The following is a 24,802-nucleotide window of genomic DNA, read 5'->3' as shown; positions in this document are numbered from 1 at the left end:
AAGGAAGGAAGGAAGGAAGGAAGGAAGGAAGGAAGGAGAAGAAGAATGGATTTATACCCCACCCTTCACTACCCAAAGGAGTTTCAGAGCAGCTTACATACTCCTTTCCCTCCCCCTCCCCAAAACAGACACCCTGTGACTGTGAGGTAGGTGGGGCTGAGAGAGCTCTTTCAAGAACTGCCCTTTCAGGGACAGCTCTTGTTAGAACTATGGCTTTCCCAAGGTAATCCAGCAGCTGCAAGTGGAGGAGTGGGGAATCAAACCCAGTTCTCCCAGATTAGAGTGCACACATTTAACCATTACACAAAACTGGCTCTCAGTCATGCTCAGTTTACTTACTTAGTTCTGACTAAACATGTTTCAGGTCCAGCATCTGATTTGTGCATCTTGACAGTCATGGCATATGACCGGTATGTGACCATTTGCAATCCATTACATTATGAAATGGTAATTAATTGGCAAATGTGCACTGAAATGCTGTATGGATTGCTGGTTTTCTTTATGCAGGGATGCACACCACTGGGACTTTTACAAACCATTTCTGCTCTCATGTAATTAATCAATTTTTTTGTGTGAAATCCCACAGCTAATAAAGCTGGCTTGTTCTGACCTAAATCTAATTGAAATGACTACTATTGGGATTGGAGTTGTCCTCGGGCTGGGCTGTTTTGTCTATATCCTTGTAACGTATGGACACATTTTCACCACAGTGTTGAGATTGCCTTCTGCAAAGGGAAAGAAGAAGGCTTTCTCCACATGCATCCCCGACCTCACTATCTGCTCCACATTTCTATTTACTGCATCTATTGCCTATCTGATGCCTGTCTCTAACACCCCTTCGTGGCTGGAGTTGATATTTACTGTGACCTGTTCTCTGATGACCTCATGTGATGATGGTGGTCATCATGCTATGGATCCATTTGGATGCCTCTGAACTGTCTGCCAATCAGCTCACTCACAACTAGAGAGCAAGGCATAGTTAGTTATGGGCTATCCTGTCTTTTTGTTTTAGCACTAATAACATCTGAAAAGAAATCCTGGTTATAATTTTTGAATGACACTATTTCATTTGGGGGTAGTGATTTGTTTTGGTTATTTGTCCAGTTTTCACGATATAAAAAGCTTGTGTGAATTGCTATATGTTTAGGACTGAAGAAGCCGACAGGGCTACAAGGCACCCCAGGAGGGCAAGCTTTAGTGTCTTTCAGCACTAGTTTCAAATGTTCTCTTCTCTTCATTATTTTTGATGCCTTGTTAGGACACTGTGAGGGGCAAACCTAATTAGTATGCACAAAGTAAAATCCATGGCTCCTTTACCTGAGATTCCCTCAGGACTGGCCTAAGGGTTGGGTTTTTTTTTTGGCATCCTATGCAAATATAGAGAAAAATTAGAAGTCTGGTGACAACATTATGTCTCTGTGTGTGTGTGTGTGTGTGTGTGTGTGTGTGTGTGTGTAAAGATAAAGACAAGAAACTAATTTCTCCCTGTTTGTTGTCTGTTAAAGCCTGGTACCGCAGACAGCCAACTATCACCAATATGGTCAGCCCAGCCCAGGATCCCCTGGAATCGATGGTCCTCCAGCTCTAAAGGTCTGATTTGAAAGACCTGAATTAAGTTCAGAAAGTCTAATCAATAGTAATTTAAAGTGAACCAGTAAGCAAGCATAATGTGGTGTCATCCTGGTGGACCATAGCATTGGACACGTCATCCTTCCCACCTGAACAAACTTTGATATTTATTCTTTGTGGGGTTTTTTAAAATACCTTTGCAGATATTAATACCATAACGAAAAAGAACAAACACAGAAACAATACAAAGAAACCCTCAAGACAAAGTGTAATGTTTACATACATTCAAACTTGAATTCAGCTTTTCATATCAGAAATCAGAACTCCCTATATTTGTTTAAAATGGAATAGCACAAGAATTTGTGAAGTTTACAATAAGTGTCACCCACCCTGTTTTGAACTAGTCTAGAGGAAAGCAAAATAAGCTAAACACAGGGAAATAGGAATTAATAATTTTGAATGGTGGGATAGTGATCTCTGACACAGACAGAACTATTGGCTTGGACCTGTGATGCAAGATGCCCTCAGTTGGAGCTAGAAGACCTTAAGGGGTCATGGCTGGAGAGTGGTCTCAATGTCTTCCACCTCCTAATTGCAGCTGTCTGTTAAATCATTCCAAGTGGGAACCCTAAACCCAAGCATCACACTTGCAGACCCAGTGGCCAGAGAAGGGGAGAGGGCAGTGAAGGCAAGAACCCCTTTACAACTACCTGCCAATAATATAATTACACACAGCATTTTGGAATAAAATATGGAATAAAATGGCTACAAGTTTACTGGTTACAGTTCTAAGAAGCCATGACACAACATGGTCCACTGGATCCTTCAATCGACTGACCTGCCTGCTAGTCAATCTACCCCGTCCCACCCAGCCCACCTACTGGTGTGGGGAGAGCCAAGGGATGGCAGGTTTCTGGTTTCCACAAGGACAATTACCACTGAGTGGTCTCGCCTGCCACCTGAGTGTGAGAGTAATCCACTGGCAGTCCCTGAACCGGGCATACCCGTTGAAAGCCTGGCAGCCCCCTTGCTGGGCACATCCAATGAAAGCCCTCACCTCAAGGTCCCTTAAGAGGATCACCATATGCTGGGAAAATGGGCACGCAGGCACCATGCTGATACCACCACACGAGCTGAGCATCCTCCTGCAATGAGGCCAGGTGTGTTGGCCAGGTGGAGCAACAATCATAAATGTCCAAAATCAGTGAGCTTTAACAGTGCAGTCTTGATGTCTTTGTTTCTCATGCTATAGATGAATGGATTCAGCAGTGGAGGTAATATAGCATAGAATATTGCAAAAAGGATATCGAGATCAGATGATGTGTTATCAGGAGGCCTTAAGTACGCAAACATTCCAGTGAAAACAAGCAGACACACCACAGTGAGGTGGGGAAGGCAAGTGGCGAGGGCTTTTTTCCGCCCGTGCACAGAAGGCGTTCGGAGTAGGGTTGCAAATATCTGCATGTAGGTAATGAGGATGAAGATAAAACATCCTCCACCTACGGTAAAACTCAATATAAGAAGTCCAACTTCAATTAGATATAAATCTGAACATGAGAGTTTTAGGATCTGAGGAATTTCACAAAAGAACTGATTGATCCTATTGGAGCAAAAGGTGATGGCAAAAGTGCCACCAGTGTGCAATATGGCATAAAGGGTACCAGTAATCCATACACTGGCTGCCATCTGAAAGCAGGCTTCTTTATGCATGATTGTCTCGTATTGCAGTGGATTGCAGATAGCAACATACCGATCATGTGCCATTACTGTTAGGAGGGCAAAATCTGACCCTCCAAATAAGAAGTAGAAAAATACTTGAGCCACACATCCCGAATAAGAAATTGACCTGCTGTTCAGGAGGGAATTAGACATAGCTTTAGGTATCATGACAGAAACTGAGCCAAGGTCCAGAAAAGCCAAGTTCATGAGGAAGAAGTACATGGGGGTGTGCAGATGATGATCGAGTGCTACAGCAATGATGATGAGAAGATTGCCAGTCACTGCAGTCAAGTACACTGCTAAGAAGACAAAGAAATGTAAGATCTGTAGTTCTCGCATGTCTGAAAATTCCAGGAGCAAGAATTCAGACGTGGAGGTCAGATTGGGCATTTTCCTCTCAATATCCAGGTGTAGGTAACCTGTAGGGTTGAGTGGAGGAAATGTTTTAGAGTACAATCCTCAGCAGGTCTCGTTAGAATCCTACTCTGGTCTATTCAATGGTGTTTTCTCCCAGGGAAGTGTTCTTCTGATTGCACTGTTAATAAACTAATATAAGTGAATGGTTATTTGGGATTCCTTCTTTGACCATCTCAGCCTGGTGGCTAACCCTGTGTTGAATAAGCAAAGAATGAGATCATTTGCAGATGGCCAAACTTCATGAGTGATCAACATTTCACTGGCTGTCTCTAATCACACCCTCCATATCGTAGTTTGTCCAAATCTAAGCTTCTACAACTTCCATGTCCATAGACTCTAGAAACTTGACCTGGACATATACAAAATCTCATAGAGGGACTCATCTCCAACTTGTGCATGCATAGGAAGGGACAGTGGACAGTTTCCTGATCCCTTATCCAGTTCCACATGTAAGGATGTTGTTACATAGACAATACCTCCCCCCCACACACACACACATTGATGTTTACTTGGGTGTCCCCTCCCTTGGAGTCCTACTTTCCTGACAGTCTGGACAAGGGAAACTGGTCACTAGGGTTCCCCTTTTTTTGGAGTACTTTTTTCCCAGTAAAAAGTTCATATTAGCCATACTATACATGGAAATTATATGCCAACAGAGCCCTAGAGAGCCTTGGGGCCCCATTGTTAAGAGCCTGTCTTGGATGCCTGATAATTCTTTTGACTCTATCTGGGTGATTTCTATAAATGCTGCATTCCCCTTTCAAATGGTCAATTTCACCTCAAATGAGAGTAGGTACCCTAGGTCACCCAGAGAAACAGGACTTTAACCATGTCACCACCAGCCACCCTACTCCTTTGTCTTCTTAATTTTAACTCAGTCTGGTTCCCCACATCCAGTTAGCCTCTCAGGTGCCCCACTGGGAGCTCTAACCCAAACTCATTTTTTTTCCACCCAGCTCCAGGTTCCCATTCTGGTGATCCTTAGGCCAAAGAGATTAAAAGGACTCTCTCACCCAGCAGTTCAGATTCAGGCATCCTTGACAACCAAGAGAAGACTCAGTCTTCCCCAGGCCATCATTAAAGAATCCCATACCATATAAACCCCTACCCCATATTTTCTAATCTGACAGGAAAAGTAAATTTGATAATCTCCATTTTACTCCATTAGACAGCAACAACCACTCCCTTAGGGTATACTTTGCTATTCAGCTATGAAATTTTGAATATGCTCCATCTCTCCACTTTTCTTGAGGCTGCCTATTCTATTCTAAATAAAAATATATGTTTAGTGCCTTTCCCCTCTTTCCATTTCTGGAAGACCAAGTGTGCATGCACACAAAAGACTTATATCCAGAATTAAAATTTGTTGGTCTTAAAGGTGGCACTGGACTCAGTTATTTTTATTGCTTTAAACCAACTTGGCTACCTACCTGAATCCATGTATCCATAGGTTTACGGTCCCAAATGGACAAGGTTCTGTGAGTGCATACGGGAAGTCTGGCACCATGGCTCCAGGAGCGATTCCTCTAACACTCTGATGTAATTTAAATTTTTTAAAAAGGATTTGTGATGAATGAAACACTTACAGATAACATGGTAAAACATTATAGAAGACAGGAAGGAGTACCTTTGAAACTATGCTACTATCATTCTACCCTCACACCCTGATTTCCCAATACCAAACATTACTGAATACCTTGGGGTCATGTTTCTTCTCCAGACCTTTTCATCTTGGACTTCCTTTCGTCATTTCTGGTGAAGTTCTGTCACCAAGTATTAATTTTTTCCCCATTCTTGATGTGGATGTGGACCAATTTATAAATAATATTAATTAAGATTTGTGATAAATGAGAGAAGGTCTGCTTCAATTTGTTCTTCAGCTGTTTAAATTCATGTATCCACTAGATGGCTCACTACAATGTACTCTTCTGATTTCTGGCAAATCATAATAAAAAAGACTGTGTAAGATAGAGCTTAATTTATATTCCGTTCTTGGCAACTCGCTCCCAGGAGTTCACCTCACTTAACTGCCAAGTGAGGCTGAAGTCTTTTCCCTCTGCTGTATTATCCCCCCCCCCATCTCTTGGAACTACCCTAAATAGATAATTAGCACAGCATGCCTGTGCAATAAGTAAGACCAAATGCATCTAAGCAAAATCTATGTCTATCACAGTATTCATCCTTTTTGCCACCATGCACCCAAAAGTAAATTCCCACAACCGTTTTGCAGTTTGGCTTAGGTGAATTAAAATTTCAAGCTGATGTGTATAAGAAAGCTTTTTAAAACATGTTTATGGACCCTCTTTGAGTCTCCCAAGGTTTTTGCCAGTGGCTGTGCAGATCACAGTGGTTCTAAGCTTGCCTTGAAATTCTTATCACCTCCTAATTTTCTTCACTGATACATTAGGCCTGTACAGAGAAATATCCATGGAAGTATAAGGGAAGATGCTGAATTCTGAGAGTGCCGTAACAGGTATTTATTTATTTATATTTAACTTAAAGGCTTGCCTGACCCCCTGATTTGATGGAGGTTGCTGCTTTGGAGGAGCTCCTTCCTGCCCTCCAACCAGCTGGTGGGTGGGGGGAAGCCCTGCCCCCCAAGAGCAACCACCTGGCCTCCCCCACTTCTCCCCACAGGGTTTAAAAGGACCTTTAGATGCTGCTGGGGAGAGGCGGGGGCCATGTGGTCACACTCTGAGCCCCATGTGCTCACACTCCACAGCTTCCTCCCCTCCCCACCTTTGCCCAGCACAGTTTGAAAAGAACCTTTACACGCTGCTGTGGAGAGGTGGGAGCCTCCACTTCCCAACATGATGACATCACTCATGAGTGATGTCACACCTGAGTGACATCATCCTGAGTGATGTCATCATGCTGGGGACTCCCCACCCCCTCCAGTAATGCCCCCCAAAGTCCCCTGCTGTGGACTTTGAGGGACCTGGCAACCCTATAAACGTATGAATCCCCCACCCTACCAACAGGCTCTGGGTGATTTACATAATGGACATTAAAAAATACAAGTAATATAAAATCAAAATCACTGACAATAAAACAGAAAGTTAAAACCAATCAAGATGGCCACAGAGTAATCTTCCTTTGCTGACTACACCACTGTCCTGCATGGCAAGACAAGGAACAGTAGGTGGGGGGCCATACAAGAAAAAGAAAACAGGGTGCCAGTCTTAACCTCCTGTTGCTTCCCTCAACCGTGAGCCTTGAGGAACATCTCTGTCTTACAGGCTTTGCAGAATTGCACCAGATCCTGCAGGGCCCTGATGTCATTTGGCAAAGAGTTTCACCAGGTCAGGGCCATGGATCACCAGCAAGTTGTTATCAGCTGATCTCAGCATTCTTCTGGGGACATATTGGAGGAGATGGTCCTGAAGGTACCCGTATGCAGATTGGTCAGTCCGCAGTGACTGCATCCATCATAATCTCCCCATCCATCAATGCCTCAAGAAGGGGTCAAACAAATAATGGCCCCGGTCACACGGGCCAGATAACGCAGAGGGGAGGTGTGGCTGTTCGCCCCAGAACAAAATAAAGTGTGGTAGCCCAATCACACGGTCCCCCAAGTCTCTGTGCTTCGGCTGTTAGCTGGCGATCACATGGCAATGCTGCAGTGTGGCAAAGAAGCGGCGCGGCATGATCACACAAGTGTTTTGCGTTTGTGAGCATGTGCAGTTCCACGGAGCAGCACTGCTTTCAGTTTCATGTTTGTGTGCATGCGCTTATGAAAAACATCTGGTTTGCGATGGGACATGGACGGGCGCTGGATGCCATGGGATACTAGCGCTCCTGCAATCAGACACACACCTGTGCTGCATGTTTTCCAGATACTAGTGCACTTTCTGAGGTACTTTTTAACTCTGCAGGTTGGCCATGGGTATGCTATGCTTCCCAGATGTTGTGGTGTGATTGTGCCCCAAAAATCTGCCCGACATTCATGCCTTTCGCACAGCAAATTCTCCGTGTGACTGGGGCCAATGTACGTCAGAACTGTAGAAAAGCTTTTTGTCCTCTCTCATTTACAGGGAAATACTGTATTCAGTGTGGAAACATTGGGAAGGGACCCAGACATATACACCTAATTGTGTGTGACTGGGAGCAGTGCTGGCACTCCGATAGAGGCAAGGTTAGGCAGTTGCCTTACAATGCAATCTTAGAAGGGTGCCAAACTGCCCTGCTGCCCCACCCCCACCCCATCCTCCCCTCGCTAAAAGAGTCACCCCAGTGGCCACCGGCTCTCTGCTTTCCAGGCTCTGGCTCGGTCCTCCTGAGTGCCCAGGCAGCCTCGCGGCATGAACGTGGTCATCCATCAGTGGTGAGAGACTGGAGGGGCGGTGGCAGAGAGAGAAGACCCCCGCCCCAGAAACGTGGGAAAGGTGATTGTCCGCCCAGGGGTCTTGTTGTAGAAAAAGAGCTGCCGGAGCTCATTAGCATAACTCATTAGCATAACTTATTTGCATATGCCACACCCCCTGACATCACTGGAAGTGACAGAAGGCCACACCCCCTGACATCACCGGAAGTGTGTCAGAAGGCCCGGCTACTTACCCTCCTGCTTCATCCTCATTCCCAAACGGAATGAGGATCGAAGCAGAGGGCGGGGTAAAGAAGGGGGCGGGGCTTCACCACGTGACCGCCCCGCCCCCTAGAGGTTCTCTTCCGGAGCTCCGTACCTGAGAGCTCCCCCCCGACTAGAGCCCTGTGTCTGCCCATTGCCTTCCTTTCCCCTGGCTTCTCTTGGGCTCCCTGGTGGAGGTGGCGCTGTCGAGCAGAGGACCCAGGTAGGCAGGCCACTGCTCCTGCCCCTCTTCCAAGCTGCCATGAGAGCTGTGGCATGCCACTTTCCCACCTTTTTTGGCACTTCCCGGAGGGAGGAGAGCTCCCACCATTTTGGACGACGGAAAGGTTTCCTCCCTCTGCCCCCTCCCTCCTGCTCCCAAGGGGGCCCCTCTTCTTGGTACACCATCTTCCCCATGTCTTGCTCTAGCAAGAGGTGTGTTTCCCGCCCCACTGCCGTAGCCCTCGAAGCTGCCAGGCCTCCCCCTTGCACCTGCTGGAGTTCTTCCCTGCTGGGCTTCGCTTGGGTCTGCAGCTGCTTCAGGAGGCTGCAGCAGCTGGAGCAGCAGGGCGCCTTCCTTCCCGGGGGAAAGAGGCTGCCCGGAGGTTGGAGGGGTTGCCGGGCGCCTGGAAGTAGCTGGTGGGGGGTGGGGGAGAGAACGAGGGAAGGACGCCGAAGGTGCTTGAGGCAAAGTAGGAAGCCCTGGAGAGTGGAGCTGGGGGGGGGGGTTCTGTGGGTTGCTTCCTTGATCTGAAGTGTGGAAGAAGGACTACATCTGAGTCCAGAAGTGCCTTAGAGACCAACAAGATTTTCAGGGTGTACGTTTCCAGAGTCAATGTTCCATTGCTGGTGGTGGGGCTTAGCTTGTGAGCCCACATGCCCGAAGCATGGGTCCGTGACAGAATTAAAAGGCAGGCGGACTGGTAGGGAGTGTAGATTCAGGTGGGGTTTGCAGGCAGCAGAATGAAGTTTGAGTCCAGTGGCACCCTTAAGACCAACAAAGTTTTATTCATTGTATAAGGCAGGGAGTGTGTAAGGGCGAGCTATAAGAGATAGATGAAGGCAGGTGCTGTCTGAGTTTCATTTGCTGGGCAAGAGCCCTGCTTGCTTGCTTTGTGTTTGCTTGCTAAGAAACAGAAGCCACACACACACCGCTCCCTTGGCGTTCGCACCTTTATGTCTGCTGGGGAGGTGGCCTTGCTTATCAAAATCTGGAGTGTCATGCTGAGAAATTTCGTACTGGCTACAGGAGTTTTCCTGGCTAGAGTCCCTTCCCCTTTCTCTCGCCAGATCACTGAAGCAAATGCCACTCTGTTAACTTAAGGGGGGTGGGCAGTCTATCAATGAAAACCACAGGATGGAAAGACTCATTTGTTTGCATCCTGTTTCCTAGGAATAACAGGGTTTGTAGGAAAGGGGGGAGTGTCGCCCTGTCACAAATGGTTCTTCTTATTCCTTCTGTTTTACTACTTCTACTTTACTTTTAAGGGGGAGATCATTTTCAGGCTTTCACCCTGATCACAGTATCTGTTTTTGATTACATAGTCACTTGCCCCCACAGATGGAAGAAAGAGTCAGACAACAAGGTTGGATGAAATAAGGCCACTTTATTAACATATTAAAGTTACTGCAAGGGCGAACATGAAACAGCGGCTCGGTCAAGGCCTGGTGTCGCTTTGACCCCATCCGTAACCGTATAAAAGGCAAGACACCATGGCCCTGGGTTGGAGCCAACTGTAAGTCGCTTGCAAACCCAGCCGAGCCAATTATTGGGATGCGCCTTCAGGAGCCCTCAAACACCACCGCACGGCCAGCACTGAGTCTCCATCGTGGCCATCCCCACAGGCAGTCTGCAAGCCTCATCCCTGGCCTGACAAAATGACATTTATGTTAGATCCAGCCCGCGTGTTAACAAAGGAGGTGAGCCCGCGGGGGGGGGGGGGGTTCCAGAAGGTAGCCTCGCCTAGTGTACAAAAAAACCTCAGACAACTGCAAAATAGCATACCAAAGGAAATATGGACTAATAATTTTAAATGTGCTAGAAAGGAGAGGTTACTATCTCTGTAAGAAATGTGTTAATTAGCTTGGACCTATGACTTTTGTTTTGTCTGCACAAAAAGCCTTCTAAGAGAAACAGAAGCCCCAATGGCACCATAGGTAGGAGGGGTGTTCTGGAAGTCCTCACTGCAGTTATCTGTTTGGGATGCATTATCTTCTATATATAAGCCCCAACATTTTCAACTCTCACAGGGAAGAGGGGAGACCCAAAATTTCTACTTCTATCTGCATTGGCATCAGAGGTTGTGCATCTGCCAGGGCCCTGGACTTCTAGCAGGGCTCATTATTACTGGACTCTGTCTATATACCTCCCCTACCACCTTTCTAAGTGCCTTTCCTTTGCCCACTTGTTAGTGCTTTGATGCTCTCAGCTACATTGGGCTGCCCACAATTCCCAGGAAAGAATTTGCAGATACTGTCACTCCCAGCCATACACACCTCATGGTGCCCTTGAGGAAAAGGCATGCAGATGGCTGTGGGAGTGGTCCAGAGCAGGTAGGCAGATTATGCATGGGGAGGTGGGTGGTATGTTGGAGGGGTCAGAGATCATGGTGATGGACATAGGAAGAGAGGGGGAACCATGAGCACTCTTCGCCCAAGGCCCATCAAAACACAGAACTGGCCCTCAACTCTGTCAGCAGTTTTTGAAGTGATTTAAGAAAGTCAACATAATCTTTATAGTATAGTAGATCTAAGGCTAACATTTTTTCAGCACAAGATTATTCAACCTCATTTTTGCAGAAAAGCTTGCAATTAGTTTTGAAAAGTGCCCCAAATCAGAGAGCTTCAATAATGCATTCTTGATTTCTTTGTTTCTTATACTATAGATGAATGGATTGAGCAAAGGAGGGAGAACAGTATAAATTATTGCAAAAAGAACATTCTGGTCAGATGAGGTGTGACTGCGAGGCCTCAAGTAGGCAAAGATGCCAGTCAATACAAGCAAAGACACCACAGTCAAGTGGGGAAGGCAAGTGGAGAGGGCCTTTTTCTGACCATGAACGGAAGGGATTCTGAGCACTGCTGCAAAAATCTGCATGTAAGAGACAATGATGAAGATGAAGCATCCTAGTGAAAGCAAACAGCCAAACATAATAATACCAACTTCAACAAGATACATGTCAGAACAGGAGAGTTTTATAATCTGTGGAATTTCACAGAAGAACTGATTGATCCTGTTGGAGCAGAAGGTGATGGCAAAAGTTCCTCCACTGTGTAATATACCAAGGAGTATACCTGCAATCCATGCACTGACTGCCATCTGAATGCATGCTCCTCTGTGCATTATTGTATTATATTGCAATGGATTGCAGATAGCGACATACCGATCATGTGCCATTATTGTTAAGATCGCAAGATCTGACCCTTCAAGGAACAAGAGGAAGAAAACCTGAGCCACGCATCCTGAATAAGAAATGGACCTCATGTTCAGGAGGGAATTGACCATAGCTTTAGGTACCATGACAGAAACCAAGCCAAGATCCAGAAGCGCCAGGTTCATGAGAAAAAAGTACATGGGGGTGTGCAGGTGATGATCAAAGGCTACAGCAACGATGATGAGAAGATTGCCACTCACTGCAGTCAAGTATACTGCTAAGAATACAAACAAATGTAAAATTTGTAGTTCTCGGATGTCTGAAAATTCCAGGAGCAGAAATTCAGATGTGGAGGTAAGGTTGGGCATCATGCCCTCAATATCCAGCAGCAGTCTGCCTGTAGGATATATTAGAGAAACCATTTTATTCTAGTAATGCCAATTAACAATTAGACTGGCTTTCTTGTTTCACCGTCTCAGTCTAAGAGACAGCACTGAACTGAATTGAGTGTGGGGGGAAATGGGACATTTTTCATCAGGGACAAAATAGCCAGGGAACAAGGTCTCTCACCTGCAGTGCTCAAACACAACTTCCTCATATTAAATGGCAGTGAACTACACTTGCACAAGTTCCATGCTTATAGATTCTAGCCACTTGATCTGGAACTATATCAAACTTCACAAAGTGACTATGTTTCTGCAGGTTGTGCATGCATTGCCGTTGTGCATACAGGATTGTTCATGGAAAATAGGGCAGTTATACTTTTTTGAGCCATGATCCACACTCTTATTCTATACTTAAAGGTTCTGCTGTAGCTTTTATTTTTAACCAGGATATGTGCTCAATGCAGCACTTTGAAATAGTAAAGTAATAGATGATGGGAAGGAGTAACTTTATCACTTTTCTACAATAATTCAGTACAAAACATACATACTTATTGATTGTCCAGGATTAGAAATGATTGAATACCCTGAGGAATCAGTATTCCAAGTACTTCCTCTTCTTTTCATCCTGGGATCTCTTTTCATCCTGGGATCTCCTATGTCAGTTTCTGCTGAGGTTGTAGCTGAGTTTGCAAATATTGTGTCTTCATTCCGTATGCTCATATGGTCAGATTGATGGGTATCATGAATTATAAACGCAAAACTCAGGCTCAAAGAGAGCTCTGCAAGCTATGATACAGAGGAAACAACATGAGCAATACTAAACACATGGTACAATGAGAAAATGTATAAGAACATTGATAATGTCAGCTTCAATTTCCTCTTCAGCTTCCAAAATACATATATCCTTTCAGCAAAGTAATTCCTTACATCTAGTTGTGGGACTTGCTACAATGTACATTCCTAATTTCTGTCTAACCCAAATCAAAATGACTGTGTAAATGAGAAAGAGATCCATTTATATTCTGCACCTGACAACTTAATCCCAAGAGTTTAGCTCACTTAATTGCAATCTGAGGCTGAAACCTTTTCCCCTTTGCTATATTATTTCTTCTGTTTTTGAAATAAGCATAAGTTGATAATTAGTGCAATATGTCTTTGTCTGATTACATGCAATAAGATCAAAGTCACAAAAGAATAATCCACACTTATCAATACATCAGATTTCTTCTATGGCCCGTCACACGGGCCGGATAACGCGGAGGGGAGGCGTGCCTATTTGCACCGTCACAGTTTGATCCACAATTATGTGTTCAGATGCGACGGAGGCTTCCTCCTTTGGCACCCACGGCAAACAGGATGACAGGGGAGAAAGCTGTGCACAGGCACGATCATACCGGGGGAATCCACATGCAGCCCATGGCAAACCATTTGCTAGTAGGTCGTCCCAGGTACTTTTTTCATGTGCACGGGTTCACCACAGGAGCACTACGCCTCCCTGATATTCTGATGTGATCGTGCCAGAAAACTATGTGGGAGAATCGTGCCTTCAACGTGGCAAATGCTCCGTGTGACTCGGGCCTATGATGACTAAATCCAGCTGACAAATGACATAGGATGAGCCAAGAAGGTGTATAGAAGAAGAAGAGGAGGAGGAGATTGCATTTATACCCCACCCTTCGCTACCTAAAGGTGTCTCAGAGTGGCTTACTAACTCATTTCCCTTCCCCTCCCCACAACAGACACCCTGTGAGGTAGGTGGGGCTGAGAGAAATCTGACAGAAACTGCTCTTTTTCAAGAACAGCTGTGCCAGAATTATGGCTTGCCCAAGGTCATCCAGCCAGGTGCCAGTGGAGGAGTGGGGAAATCAAACCTGGTTCTCCCAGATTAGAGTCCGCGCACTTAACCACTACACCAAACTGGTTCTTTGGTATATGAGTTCTGGGCTTAAAAAAACTTGATGAAGACAGTCCTTCACATATTTTGGTGGCAAGTAGAAATGGGCATGAAGAGGCTGACAAAATGAAGTTCATCATGAATTTTGGCCTGTTCGAGGTTCGCAAACCAGAGTTCATGAATTGAAGAACTGGGACCAACTACCTTGAATTTTGGCACAATTCATGGTGGTTCATGACAATTCATGAAGGGCAGAAAGCTCTTCATGAGAAACAGCTAACAGCTGTGAGCTCCCCACCCCTCAGCTGTTGGGTTTAATATTTTCATATTGGATTTATATCTTATGGTTTCAGCTCCCAGCAACTTTCAATGGGAGCAGAAAGCAGGGTTTAAATGGCCCTGCTTTCTGCTCCTTGGGAAATAACACAATGAGCAAAAATGAGGGTTTAAGTAGCTTAAATTCTGAAGTCATCTAGAATACATGGTTATTATTTAAGGAAAAGCCAAGAGTGTGAAAAGCGTGCATGCAATCTATACATCTGACCTGTGGAATTCTATATATGCTGAACACGTTGACTATGTGGAGGGAGGTTTCATAATCCAGTCCCCCAATGACAGCCATTTAAATTCCTTTGATAGTTACAACAGTAGTTGGGGATGATCCTTTCAAGGTGCAGAGGAAGGTCAAGTTGTTCTGATGAGTCAACTTGGCATGGAAGAAGCTGTCATAGATATGAAACCCAAGGCAAGTACTGGGTAAGATCTTGGGGTTGTCATTGACTTCCTTCACAGCAAATGTCAAGGCAACGACATGCTAGTAGGTCTTCAGTCATGCTCTAAATCTCTTAAACACCTGCTATTGAAAAGACATCAGATTCATGACATGACCACCATACCCAACACACCAGTAATGCACACCTTTTCCAAACAAGTCAAAGAGGATGAAGAAAGCAATTTTACGTATTGCAATGTTTGCATGGAGAACAAAGAGTACAACTCCCTGCTTTCTCCCATGGATCCTCACCAAAAATGCTTAGTGATAATTATTGACCTGTTTTTTTTAGTGGGGGGGGGAGCTTTGTAGAATAGCAATGGCTTGGATGTAGCCAGAATTTTTTTTACTAAATCTTGTGTAATTCCCTTCTGTAGTACATGTCTTTGTTTCATGCAGGTTTCATGATTCCAGTTTCAGTCTTGTTTGGAGGTCAAAGGGGATTCCTTTCTCCCTTTTTCACAAGCAGAAAAAAACAATCTGGATCCAGCTCAGTGTATGTTTTGTCATCTATGGGGAGATATTTGAAATACAACAACAAATACACAGTAAAACCAAGGCCTCAGACCCTGCACTGAATGAACTTTCATAAATGGCAAAAATCCAGGGTAAGAGGATGTTGTTGTAAGGATATAAATGTCAGCAAATGAAAGGGTAACCGTGATTAAATAAAGGAAGAGAAACTGAAATGTCTTAGAGGAAAATGAAGAAAAGTCCTAATGCTATTTGGATTAAAAAAAAATTCTTAAGAAAGGGAGAAGCAGATGATTTAGAAGGGAAGGAGCAAAAATTATAATGAAATTCGTAATGCTAGCAGAAAACAGATATAACACAAAGGTACATTAAGGAAAATTGCAAAACATTTTGTAGTATGATAGGGCAGCTAAAATGCTTGACAAAGAAACAAGTAGATGTCCATGTACATTTTAAGAAGCAGAGAGTGTTCCATTTTTTCCTCTTTTTATATTTGTTATTTTTCCCCTAATATTTTGAATGTTCAGTTTTTAGATTCATCATAATAGAAATATTCTATTAGTGCGGCTTTTATACATAACATTCATGCTGTTTATCCATAGCATAGCCAGATTATAAACACCCAAGACATGGGAGCATGTGTGGACCTAGAGAAAAGACATGATGTGAGGAAACAAAAAAATGGTATGAAAATAAGGCATGATGGGTTCAGTTGACATGAAGATGAAGTGTGTGTGGTTGAGCTGGGGTTACAAGGCAATACTTGCATTATCTACTTGCACTGGCTATAATCTGTCTGGCTGTGTACACTGGAAATACGTGGCCAGGTGAGGAGGGGGTGGGCAGTGCAATGCCCTTCAGATGCCATTGATGACCCATCCCTTTCCCACTCCCCCAGGCCCTTACTAGGACCAGCCATGGGTTGATTTTTCCCACCACTGCAGCCGCCCAGCCCCCTTGTTGCCCCTTCCCAATTTCTAACATGGCTGCCTGGTACTCAGCTGCCTCCCTGCCCTCCATATGGGTTACCATGTTAAGTCACAACCGCACTTCCCTTTGGTGGGTGGCATTTTTAGAGCTGTTCTGAAAATCTAGACGTAGGAAAAAATAATTAGACCAATATGAATGAAGCCCAAAGAAGACCCACCAGTGATAACCCAAACTGTAATAAGAATCAGAGCAAGATATCTTAATCAGCTGTGGAATTCACAGAAGAATGGATGGATGGCATTGGAAAGAAACTCATCTGTGAATGTATTTCCAGTATACAGGAAATATACAGGAAATAGAAGTGTGGGCTGAATTTTTCCTCTAACTGTATTAAAAGCCTGGGTAGGGTCAGAGGCATGATCCCATAGATGCATTTAGCCCAGGACTTTCAGCCTAAGGGAGTGTTATCCTCTGGGGTCAGCCCAGGATGCATTGTATTCTGTTTATTTTCATGTATTATTTGTTGAAATTGGTTGTATTTTTTTCTGTGAGCCCCCAAGCACACAAACAAACTACTTCTTGTGAATTTTTTCACTGCCTCACTTTGATGGACTTTCTGACTCATAAACCTGAGGTATTCCTTTTCTTAGCCACAAGAAGGGACAACCAGGGATTCTACCCTGGTGTAATCAGTAGGAAGTTTATTTCAAAACCAGGGTGCCACCACAGAAAGAGCCCTGTTTCTGATCAACACCTACCTAACCTTGGTAACAGAAGGTTCCTGGAACTGGAGTTCAGCAGATTACCTCAGATGTATGCAGGTCCATCTGTGGTGGTGGAAAGAACCAACAAGTCACTGCTAACTTATGGTGACCCCACAGAGCTTTCAAGGCAAGAAATGTTGGAAGGTGGTTTGCCATTGCTTGCCTCTACATCATGACCTTAGTATTTCTTGGTTGGCTCCTACCCAAATACTAGCCAGGGCCAACATTGCTATCTTCCAAGATCTGACAAGATCAGGCTAGCCTGGGCTATCCAAGTCAGGGCAGGTTCATCTATATTGCCCTTCAAATACCCCTGTCTCTGTTAGAATTCACAAGTCATCTGTGTGCATGAAACAATAAGAATATTCTGCAGGGGGCATCAGAGAGGATAAGTAGCTAGCATAGTCAAGTCAAGGACTTCCTGGTATTTTTCTAATAATCCCCTTCTGTTACCTGATTGGCTGATTGGAGACTTCCTCACTTTTTGACTCTACTTCCTCCCTGGTTGTTCATTACACAGTTAGATAATTAGAACCTTCTCTCTCCTCTCTGCTTTACACAATTGTTTCTCTCCTAAATAAAACTGTTTATTCTTTTTCAGCAGCTTGAGCTCCACTCCTCTTTGTGTATTTAAACTATGCCAACAGTCTCAACAGTCTCAACACCTTTAGATCAAGATGGGTAACCATGTTAGTCTGTTTGTAGCAGTAGAAAAGAGTCTAGTAGCACCTTAAAGACTAACAACATTTATGGTAGGGTATGAGCCTTTGTGAGTCACTGCTCACTTCTTCAGACACACAAAGGCTCATACGCTACCACAAGCTTTTGTTAGTCTTTAAGGTGCTACCCAACACCTTTAGACCTCTGAAATTAAGTAGTACATTGTAATCATTTATTGAATGAACTGATTTCTTTCCCTCTTTCTTTCCCTACAAACACCAGTCATTGAGGAGAATGCTAGTCATTTAGTGCAAAGTGTGTTATACTCCCTTATAAATGTAAGAGGCTGAGCTTCACATGGAAACTGAAGTAAAAAGGAGAGGCAATATGTCTCTATGCACTAAACAGCTTCACGTGATGTGTCCTTCTGTCATAGAAGTCAGTGGTTCTACTGACTTTGTAGAAAGCTACCAAGGGAAGGCCTATTGAGTTGTGAAGAAAGGTTCCTTCCTGAATCTTAGGCTGAGTTTGGGTATTGCCTTTACCTCAGCTTATCCTTTACTGCAGCCCTTCCCATTTCCTACAAAATGCTAAGGTTCCCAGTGATTTCTCTGGGGAATGTTTATGAGGGTACAGTTAGTCCAAAAGAAGACATAGGGGCTAAATATTCTAACATCTCCTGATACCGGGGTGGTTAATGGTGTCTTGAGTAAGAAAATCAGATTTTATTTAGAAGAAGAAGAAGAAGAGATTGGATCTATACCCCGCCCTTCACTACCCAAAGGTGTCTCAGAGCAGCTTACAAACTCCTTTCCCTTCCCCTCCCCACAACAGACGCCTTGTGAGGTAGGTGGGGCTGAGAGAGCTCTTGACAGAAACTGTTCTTTTCCAAGAACAGCTCTTATCAGAATGTATTTATTTATTATTTATTTATTTAATTTGTATCCTGCGCTCCCCGTCGAGGCAGTTTTAAGGCGGCTCACAGAATGTATATATATAAAATCATATAAGTGCCAGTAAACATAAATATTAATAAATATCGATAAATATTAGCAGGTATTTATAAGTGATGGCGGTATACTCTCAGCTTCCAGAGGGTCATTTCTGCCAGAGTCTGGACTCCCACCAGGCTATTATTAAGTCGGTGCTGATGTTAGGGCCAGTGTCATGATATTAAGAGGTGGCACCCTAGTCAAAGGCCTGGTGGAAGAGCTCCATTTTACAGGCCCTGCAGAACTGTAACAGGTCCCACAGGGTCCTAATGTCCTCTGGGAGCTCATTCCACCAGTATGGGGCTGCCATAGAGAAGGCCATGGCCCTCGTCACCACTAACCTGGCTTCTTTAGGGCGTGAAAGGGCCAAACTATTTTGGGAGCCCAATCTTAATGTTCTCTGGGGAACATGTGGGAAAAGGCGGTCCATTAGGTAGATAGGTCCCTGACCACATAGAGCTTTAAAGATAAGGACTAGCACCTTGAACCAAATCCAGTATGCTATAGGCAGCCAGTGCAGTGCTTCCAGGGCAGGCTGGATGTGCTCCCGCATGGGAGGACACAGCAACAGCCTCACCACTGCATTCTGCACCAGCTGCAGCTTCCGGATTTGTGACAAGGGCACCCCATGTAGAAAGCATTACAGTAATCCAATCTCGAGGTGACCATTGCGTGGATCACTGTTGCCAGGTCATTGCATTCAAGGAAGGGAACCAATTGCTTAATCAGCTGTAGATGGTAAAAGGCAGACTTCGCAGAGTCTGCTACCTGGGCCTCCATCATTAGGGAGGCATCCAGGAGCACTCCCAAGCTCCTAACCTCTGGCACTGGCACCAACAGTGCCCCATCGAAGGTCAGGAGTGGGATCCCTAAACTTGGCCCACTCCGACTCAGGCACAGGACCTCCGTCTTCATTGGATTCAATTTCAGTCAACTCAGTCTAAGCCAACCAGCCACAGCTTTCAATGCCAGGTCCAGATCTCCCGGACTAGAGGCTGACTGGCCATCCAACAACAAATAGAGCTGGGTGTCATCTGCATATTGGTGACAGCCCAGTCCGTGACTCCAGGCAATCTGGGTGAGGGGGTGCATATAGATGTTAAATAGCATTGGGGAAAGCACTGCACCTTGGGGCACTCCAAAGACTAGTGGGTGCCTTCTGGATAGCTGTTCCCTAACAGCCACCCTTTGTCCCTGACACTGAAGGAACAAGGAGAGACACTGTAAGGCAAACCCCTGAATCCCGGCGTTGGTGAGGTAATGAATCAGTAGCTGATGGTCGACCATGTTGAACGCTGCCAACAGGTCTAACAACAACACTGCTGTGCTGCCTCGATCCAGATGCCTCCAGAGGTCATCTGTGAGGACAACCAGGATTGTCTCTGTCCTGTGGCCTGGTCGGAAACTGGACTGGAAGGGGTCTAGTATGGAGGTGTCATCCAAAAAACCCTGCAGCTGAATCGCAACCGCCCTCTCAATTAATTTGCTCAAGTAGGGCAAATTGGATACCGGCTGATAGCCAATTTGGCCGGATCTAGAGATGTTTTTTTAGGAGAGGGCGAACAACTGCTTCCTTTGGAGCACTAGGGAACAGTCCTTCAATGAGGGACTTGTTCATAATCTCCCTTAGTGCACCTCGTAGCCCCTCACAGCCAGCTTTAATTAGCAATGATGGACACGGATCAAGGCTGCAAGTGGTCAGATGAACAGATGAGAGTCATTTGTCAACCTCCTCTAGGCTGAGTGGACTGAAATAATCCAGATCTTGACAAGAAGATGTGCATGGAGCCTTGAGTTCCATCACTGTCTCAACCGTGGTGGGGAGGTCATGGCGGAGCGACAAGACTTTATCTGTGAAATAGCTCGCAAAAGCCTCACAGCCAATCTCCAATTCCTTATCATTTGATCTGCCTTGTGGCAGAGTAGTAATGGACCAAATTGTTCTAAATAATTGGGCTGGGCGAGAGCTCGCAGATGCAATTGTGGCTGCGTAGTATTCTCTTTTCACTGACGACTGCCATCTCATAAACGTCCTATAAGATGCTCTTGTTGCTTCATCCTGAGTGCGCCACCACTGTCTCTCTAGCCATCTAAGCTCCCGCTTCATCAACCTCAACTCCTGTGTATACCTTAGCTATAGGCCCAAATGAAACATATAACTGAGAATCATGTAACAGACACAACATACAGGCTTAGATGCAAATACTAGGTAAGATTTTCTCAGAAGAGTACAACTGAACAAACAGTTTTGACAGGGCAATCTTGACATCCTTGTTCCTCATGCTATAAATAATGGAATTCACCATGGGTGGGACAAAAGTATAGATCACAGTTAATGCCAAATCCATTTGCACTCCTAGTGCCCAAAGAAGGGGAGAGGGCAGTGAAGGCAAGGACCCATTTACAACTACCTGCCAAAAATATAATTACACACAGCATTTTGGAATAAAGTGTGGAATAAAATGGCCACAACTTTATGGGCTCTAAGAAGCCATGACACAGTATGGTCCTCTGGATCCTTCAGTCAACTGACCTGCCTGCTAGTTGATGTACCCTGCCCCACCCAGTCTACCACCTGGTTGGGGAAAGCCATTGGATGGCAGAGTTCTAGATTCCACAAGAACGATCACCACTGAGTGGTCTCCTCTTCCATTTGAGTGTCAGAGTAACCCATTGGCAGTCCCTGAGCTGGGCATGCCCCATGAAAGCCTGGCAGCCCCCATGCTAGGCATGTCCCATGAAAGCCCTTACCCCCAAGATCCCTTAAGGAGATCCCCATGTGCCGGCAAAATGGGCACACAGGCCACTTTTTCTAAAATCAATCTAGCCCCATGCTGATACCGCCAGAAGAGCTGGAAATCCTCCCACTACGAGGCCAGGTGAGGTGGCCAGGTGGCACAACATGCTTTATTTTCCCCAGTGGTCCCTCACCTTCCCCCCCCCCGGCTGAGTTCAGGCCCTATCACAGGCCCACCTGGGAAGGGGAGGACCAGGTTTTCTCACCACTGCTGCCACCCAGCCCCCAAGCTGCCTTACCTTGCAGGACATCCATCCATCATCCTGCTGGCTCTCCACATAATGTGGGACCACAAATGTGACCTGTGGTGAATCAGGGCCCCCACTTTTAGTCCTTACAGTGGAGTACTATGAGAAGTGGAAAGCAAAAAAGGTCCTCTAATTGTCCACCACCTTCTGCTTGTGCTTCACAGAATAAAAAGAAGTTTCATGTCTACTATATTGCGTATACCCCAAATTACAAAACCAATAAAGAAAATCACCCAACAAAGATCATTCAGCACAGTTTTCCTAGAAAAATTTGGCTGGAGCTGGTTTGGGGAAAATGTCCAAAATCAGTGAGCTTTAACAATGCAGTCTTGATTTCTTTGTTTCTCATGCTATAGATGAATGGATTCAGCAATGGAGGTAATATAGCATAGATCACTGCAAAAAGGATATTGAGATCAGAGGATGTGTTATCAGGAGGCCTTAAGTATGCAAACACTGCAGTGACAACAAGCAGACACACCACAGTGAGGTGGGGAAGGCAAGTGGAGAGGGCTTTTTTTCGACCGTGCGCAGAAGGCATTCTGAGTACTGTTTTAAAAATCTGCATGTAGGTAATGATGATGAAGATAAAACATCCTCCAACTACGATACAACTCAATATAAGAAGTCCAACTTCAATTAGATATAAATCTGAACATGAGAGTTTTAGTAACTGTGGAACTTCACAAAAGAACTGATTGATCCTATTGGAGCAAAAGGTGATGGCAAAAGTGCCACCGGTGTGTAATATGGCATAAAGGGTACCAGTGATCCATGCACTTACAGCCATCTGAAAGCAGGCTCCTTCATGCATGATTCTCTCATATTGCAATGGACAGCAGATAGCAACATACCGATCATGTGCCATTACTGTTAGGATGGCAAAATTTGACCCTGAGAATAAGAAGTAGAAAAATACTTGAGCCACACATCCTGAATAAGAAATGGACCTGGTGTTCAGGAGGGAATTGGCCATCGCTTTGGGTACCATGACAGAAACTGAGCCAAGGTCCAGGACAGCCAAGTTCATGAGGAAGAAGTACATGGGGGTGTGCAGATGATGATCGAGCACTACAGCAATGATGATGAGAAGATTACCAGTCACTGTAGTCACATATACTGCTAAGAAAACAAAGAAATGTAGGATCTGTAGTTCTCGGATATCCGAAAATTCCAGGAGCAACAATTCAGATGTGGAGGTCAGATTGGACATTCGCTCTCAATATTCTGTTGTCGGTGACTTGTAGGGCTGAGAAGTAGAGGAAATGTCTTAGAGAACAATGCTCAGCAGGTCTACTCAGAATCCTACTCTGGTCTCTTCGGTGGTGCTTTCTCTCATGGAAGTGTTCTTCTGATTGCACTGTTAATAAACCAATATAAGTGAATGGTTATTTAGGATTCCTTCTTTGACCATCTCCGCCTGGTAACTAACCCTGTGTTGAATAAGAAAAGAATGGGATAGTTTGCAAATGACCAAACTGCACAGGTGATCAACATCTGACTGCCTGTGCCCAATCCCACCCTCCACATGTTAGTTTGCCCAGACCTAATCTTCTAAAACTTCCATGTCCATAGATTCTGAAAACCTGACCTGGAACGGTACCAAACCTCATAGAGGGACTCATCTCCAACCTGTGCGTGCATAGGAAAAGACAGTGGACAGTTTCCTGATCCTTATCCAGTTCAACATATAAAGGCTGTTGTTACATAAGAAATACCTCCCCCCCCCCCAACACAGATATGTTGATGATTCCTTGGGAGTTCCCTTCCCTGGAGTCCTATAGGCCTGACAGATTGGACAAGGGAAAGTGGTCACTAGGGTCCCTCTTTTTTGGAGTACTTTTTTCATTAAAGAGTTCAGATTAGCCATATTGTATGTGGAAATTATATGCAAACACAGCCGTAGAGAGCCTTGGGGCCTATTGTTAAGGGCCTGTCTTGGATGCCTTCACACCTTCTCGTGCCGGGCATGTCGGTGTACACAAGGCTTTTTGATCAGGGCCAGCAGACTGGGGGCCACAAAAGCACATAAACCCCACCTCTGTTGGGGGGATGGGAACCCTATGGGTCAGCCAGAGAAACAGGGGTTTGATCATGTCACCACCAGCCACCCTAGTCCTTTGCCATCTTCATTTTAACTTCAACTGGTTCTCCACATCCAGTAAGCCTCTCAGGTGCCCCACTGGTAGTTCTTGTTGACAGCTATAAGTCTTCAATATGTGTGATCATGCCAATCTATTTGACAGGTGTCTGACAGTCCAATGAACCAGAGCAAACCGGTTCTGACTGGAGCTAAGCTGAGCTATCTCGCTGTGACTCAGCAGTAAGCTGATTGGCTGGTCAAGTGTATATAAGTGTATGTAGTCTGTACATTGTATTCCTTCTATTTGTACGAGCATATTGCGGAGCACTTTGACGGAGAGAGCTGTATATCTCTCCCTATATATAATTGAGTAAGAACATTCTATTTCACAACATTCTAAATTTGGCCTCCTTAGTGTTAGGCCGGAAAAACTGCCACTCAGAAGACACTGGCTGGGTTGACTGGCTGCTTTGTGCAGTCCCGCCCAGTGTTCCAAGGTTATTTGCATATGGAAGCTGATTGGACTACACTCCATTCCACACCTCAAACTCACCCCCCCTAAGGCAGTTGGGATTTTCAGTTGCATAACATACCTCATAGGGGAGAGGAGAATGATGTCAGCTGCCCTTTCCCTAGGCAGAGGCTGTGGGGGGGGGGTTGTAAAACTTAATACAGACAGGCAGATAAAGGTTGGCTGATGGTTGCCAACTTCCAGGATATTTTAGGGATGAAGCCTGCTGAGGGTGGGGTCTGAGGAGGAGGAGGAAGAGGGGGACCTCAGACAGATACAATGCCATACTGCCCACACTCCAGACAAGCTGTTGCCAGTCTCCAGGTGACAGCTGGAGAGATCTTAAAGCTCTGGTGCTAATTCAAATTCTCTTCAACCCCCTGCTGTGCAGCTGACTTTCCCCTAGGGTTGCCAATCTCCAGGTGGGACCTGGAGATCTCCCACTGTTACAATTGATCTCCAGATGACAGAGATCAGTTCCCCTGGAGAAAATGGATGCTTTGGAGGGTAGACCCTATGACATTATACCTGCTGAGTCCTTCCACCCCTACTGCTACAATTGATCTCGAGATGACAGAGATCAGTTCCCCTGGAGAAAATGAATGCTTTGGAGGGTAGACCCTATGACCTCCAGTCGCCGGCCCT

At 45.2% G+C, this 24,802-nt stretch overlaps 3 protein-coding genes across 3 annotated transcripts; all 3 read right to left on the bottom strand.

The window, feature by feature from the left end:
* Positions 1–2,754: 2,754 nt before the first annotated feature.
* LOC107105560 (olfactory receptor 14A16-like) lies at positions 2,755–3,678 on the bottom strand. Its single transcript, XM_015405554.1, has one exon. It carries the CDS (start codon positions 3,676–3,678, stop codon positions 2,755–2,757), a length of 924 nt encoding a protein of 307 aa, XP_015261040.1.
* A 7,349-nt stretch (positions 3,679–11,027) lies between these two features.
* LOC107105559 (olfactory receptor 14A16-like) lies at positions 11,028–12,014 on the bottom strand. Its single transcript, XM_015405553.1, has one exon. The coding sequence runs from the start codon at positions 12,012–12,014 to the stop codon at positions 11,028–11,030; it is 987 nt and encodes a 328-aa protein (XP_015261039.1).
* Positions 12,015–21,810: 9,796 nt separating this feature from the next.
* Positions 21,811–22,776, bottom strand: LOC107105557 (olfactory receptor 14I1-like). Its single transcript, XM_015405552.1, has one exon. It carries the CDS (start codon positions 22,774–22,776, stop codon positions 21,811–21,813), a length of 966 nt encoding a protein of 321 aa, XP_015261038.1.
* Positions 22,777–24,802: the final 2,026 nt, after the last annotated feature.

The sequence above is a fragment of the Gekko japonicus genome, unplaced genomic scaffold (genome assembly GCF_001447785.1).
Source record: "Gekko japonicus isolate JY-2015 unplaced genomic scaffold, Gekko_japonicus_V1.1 scaffold2643, whole genome shotgun sequence".
Lineage (NCBI taxonomy): Eukaryota > Metazoa > Chordata > Lepidosauria > Squamata > Gekkonidae > Gekko > Gekko japonicus.
The sequence above is the reverse complement of the archived record's forward strand: the minus strand, read 5'-3'. Positions and strand labels throughout refer to the sequence as shown.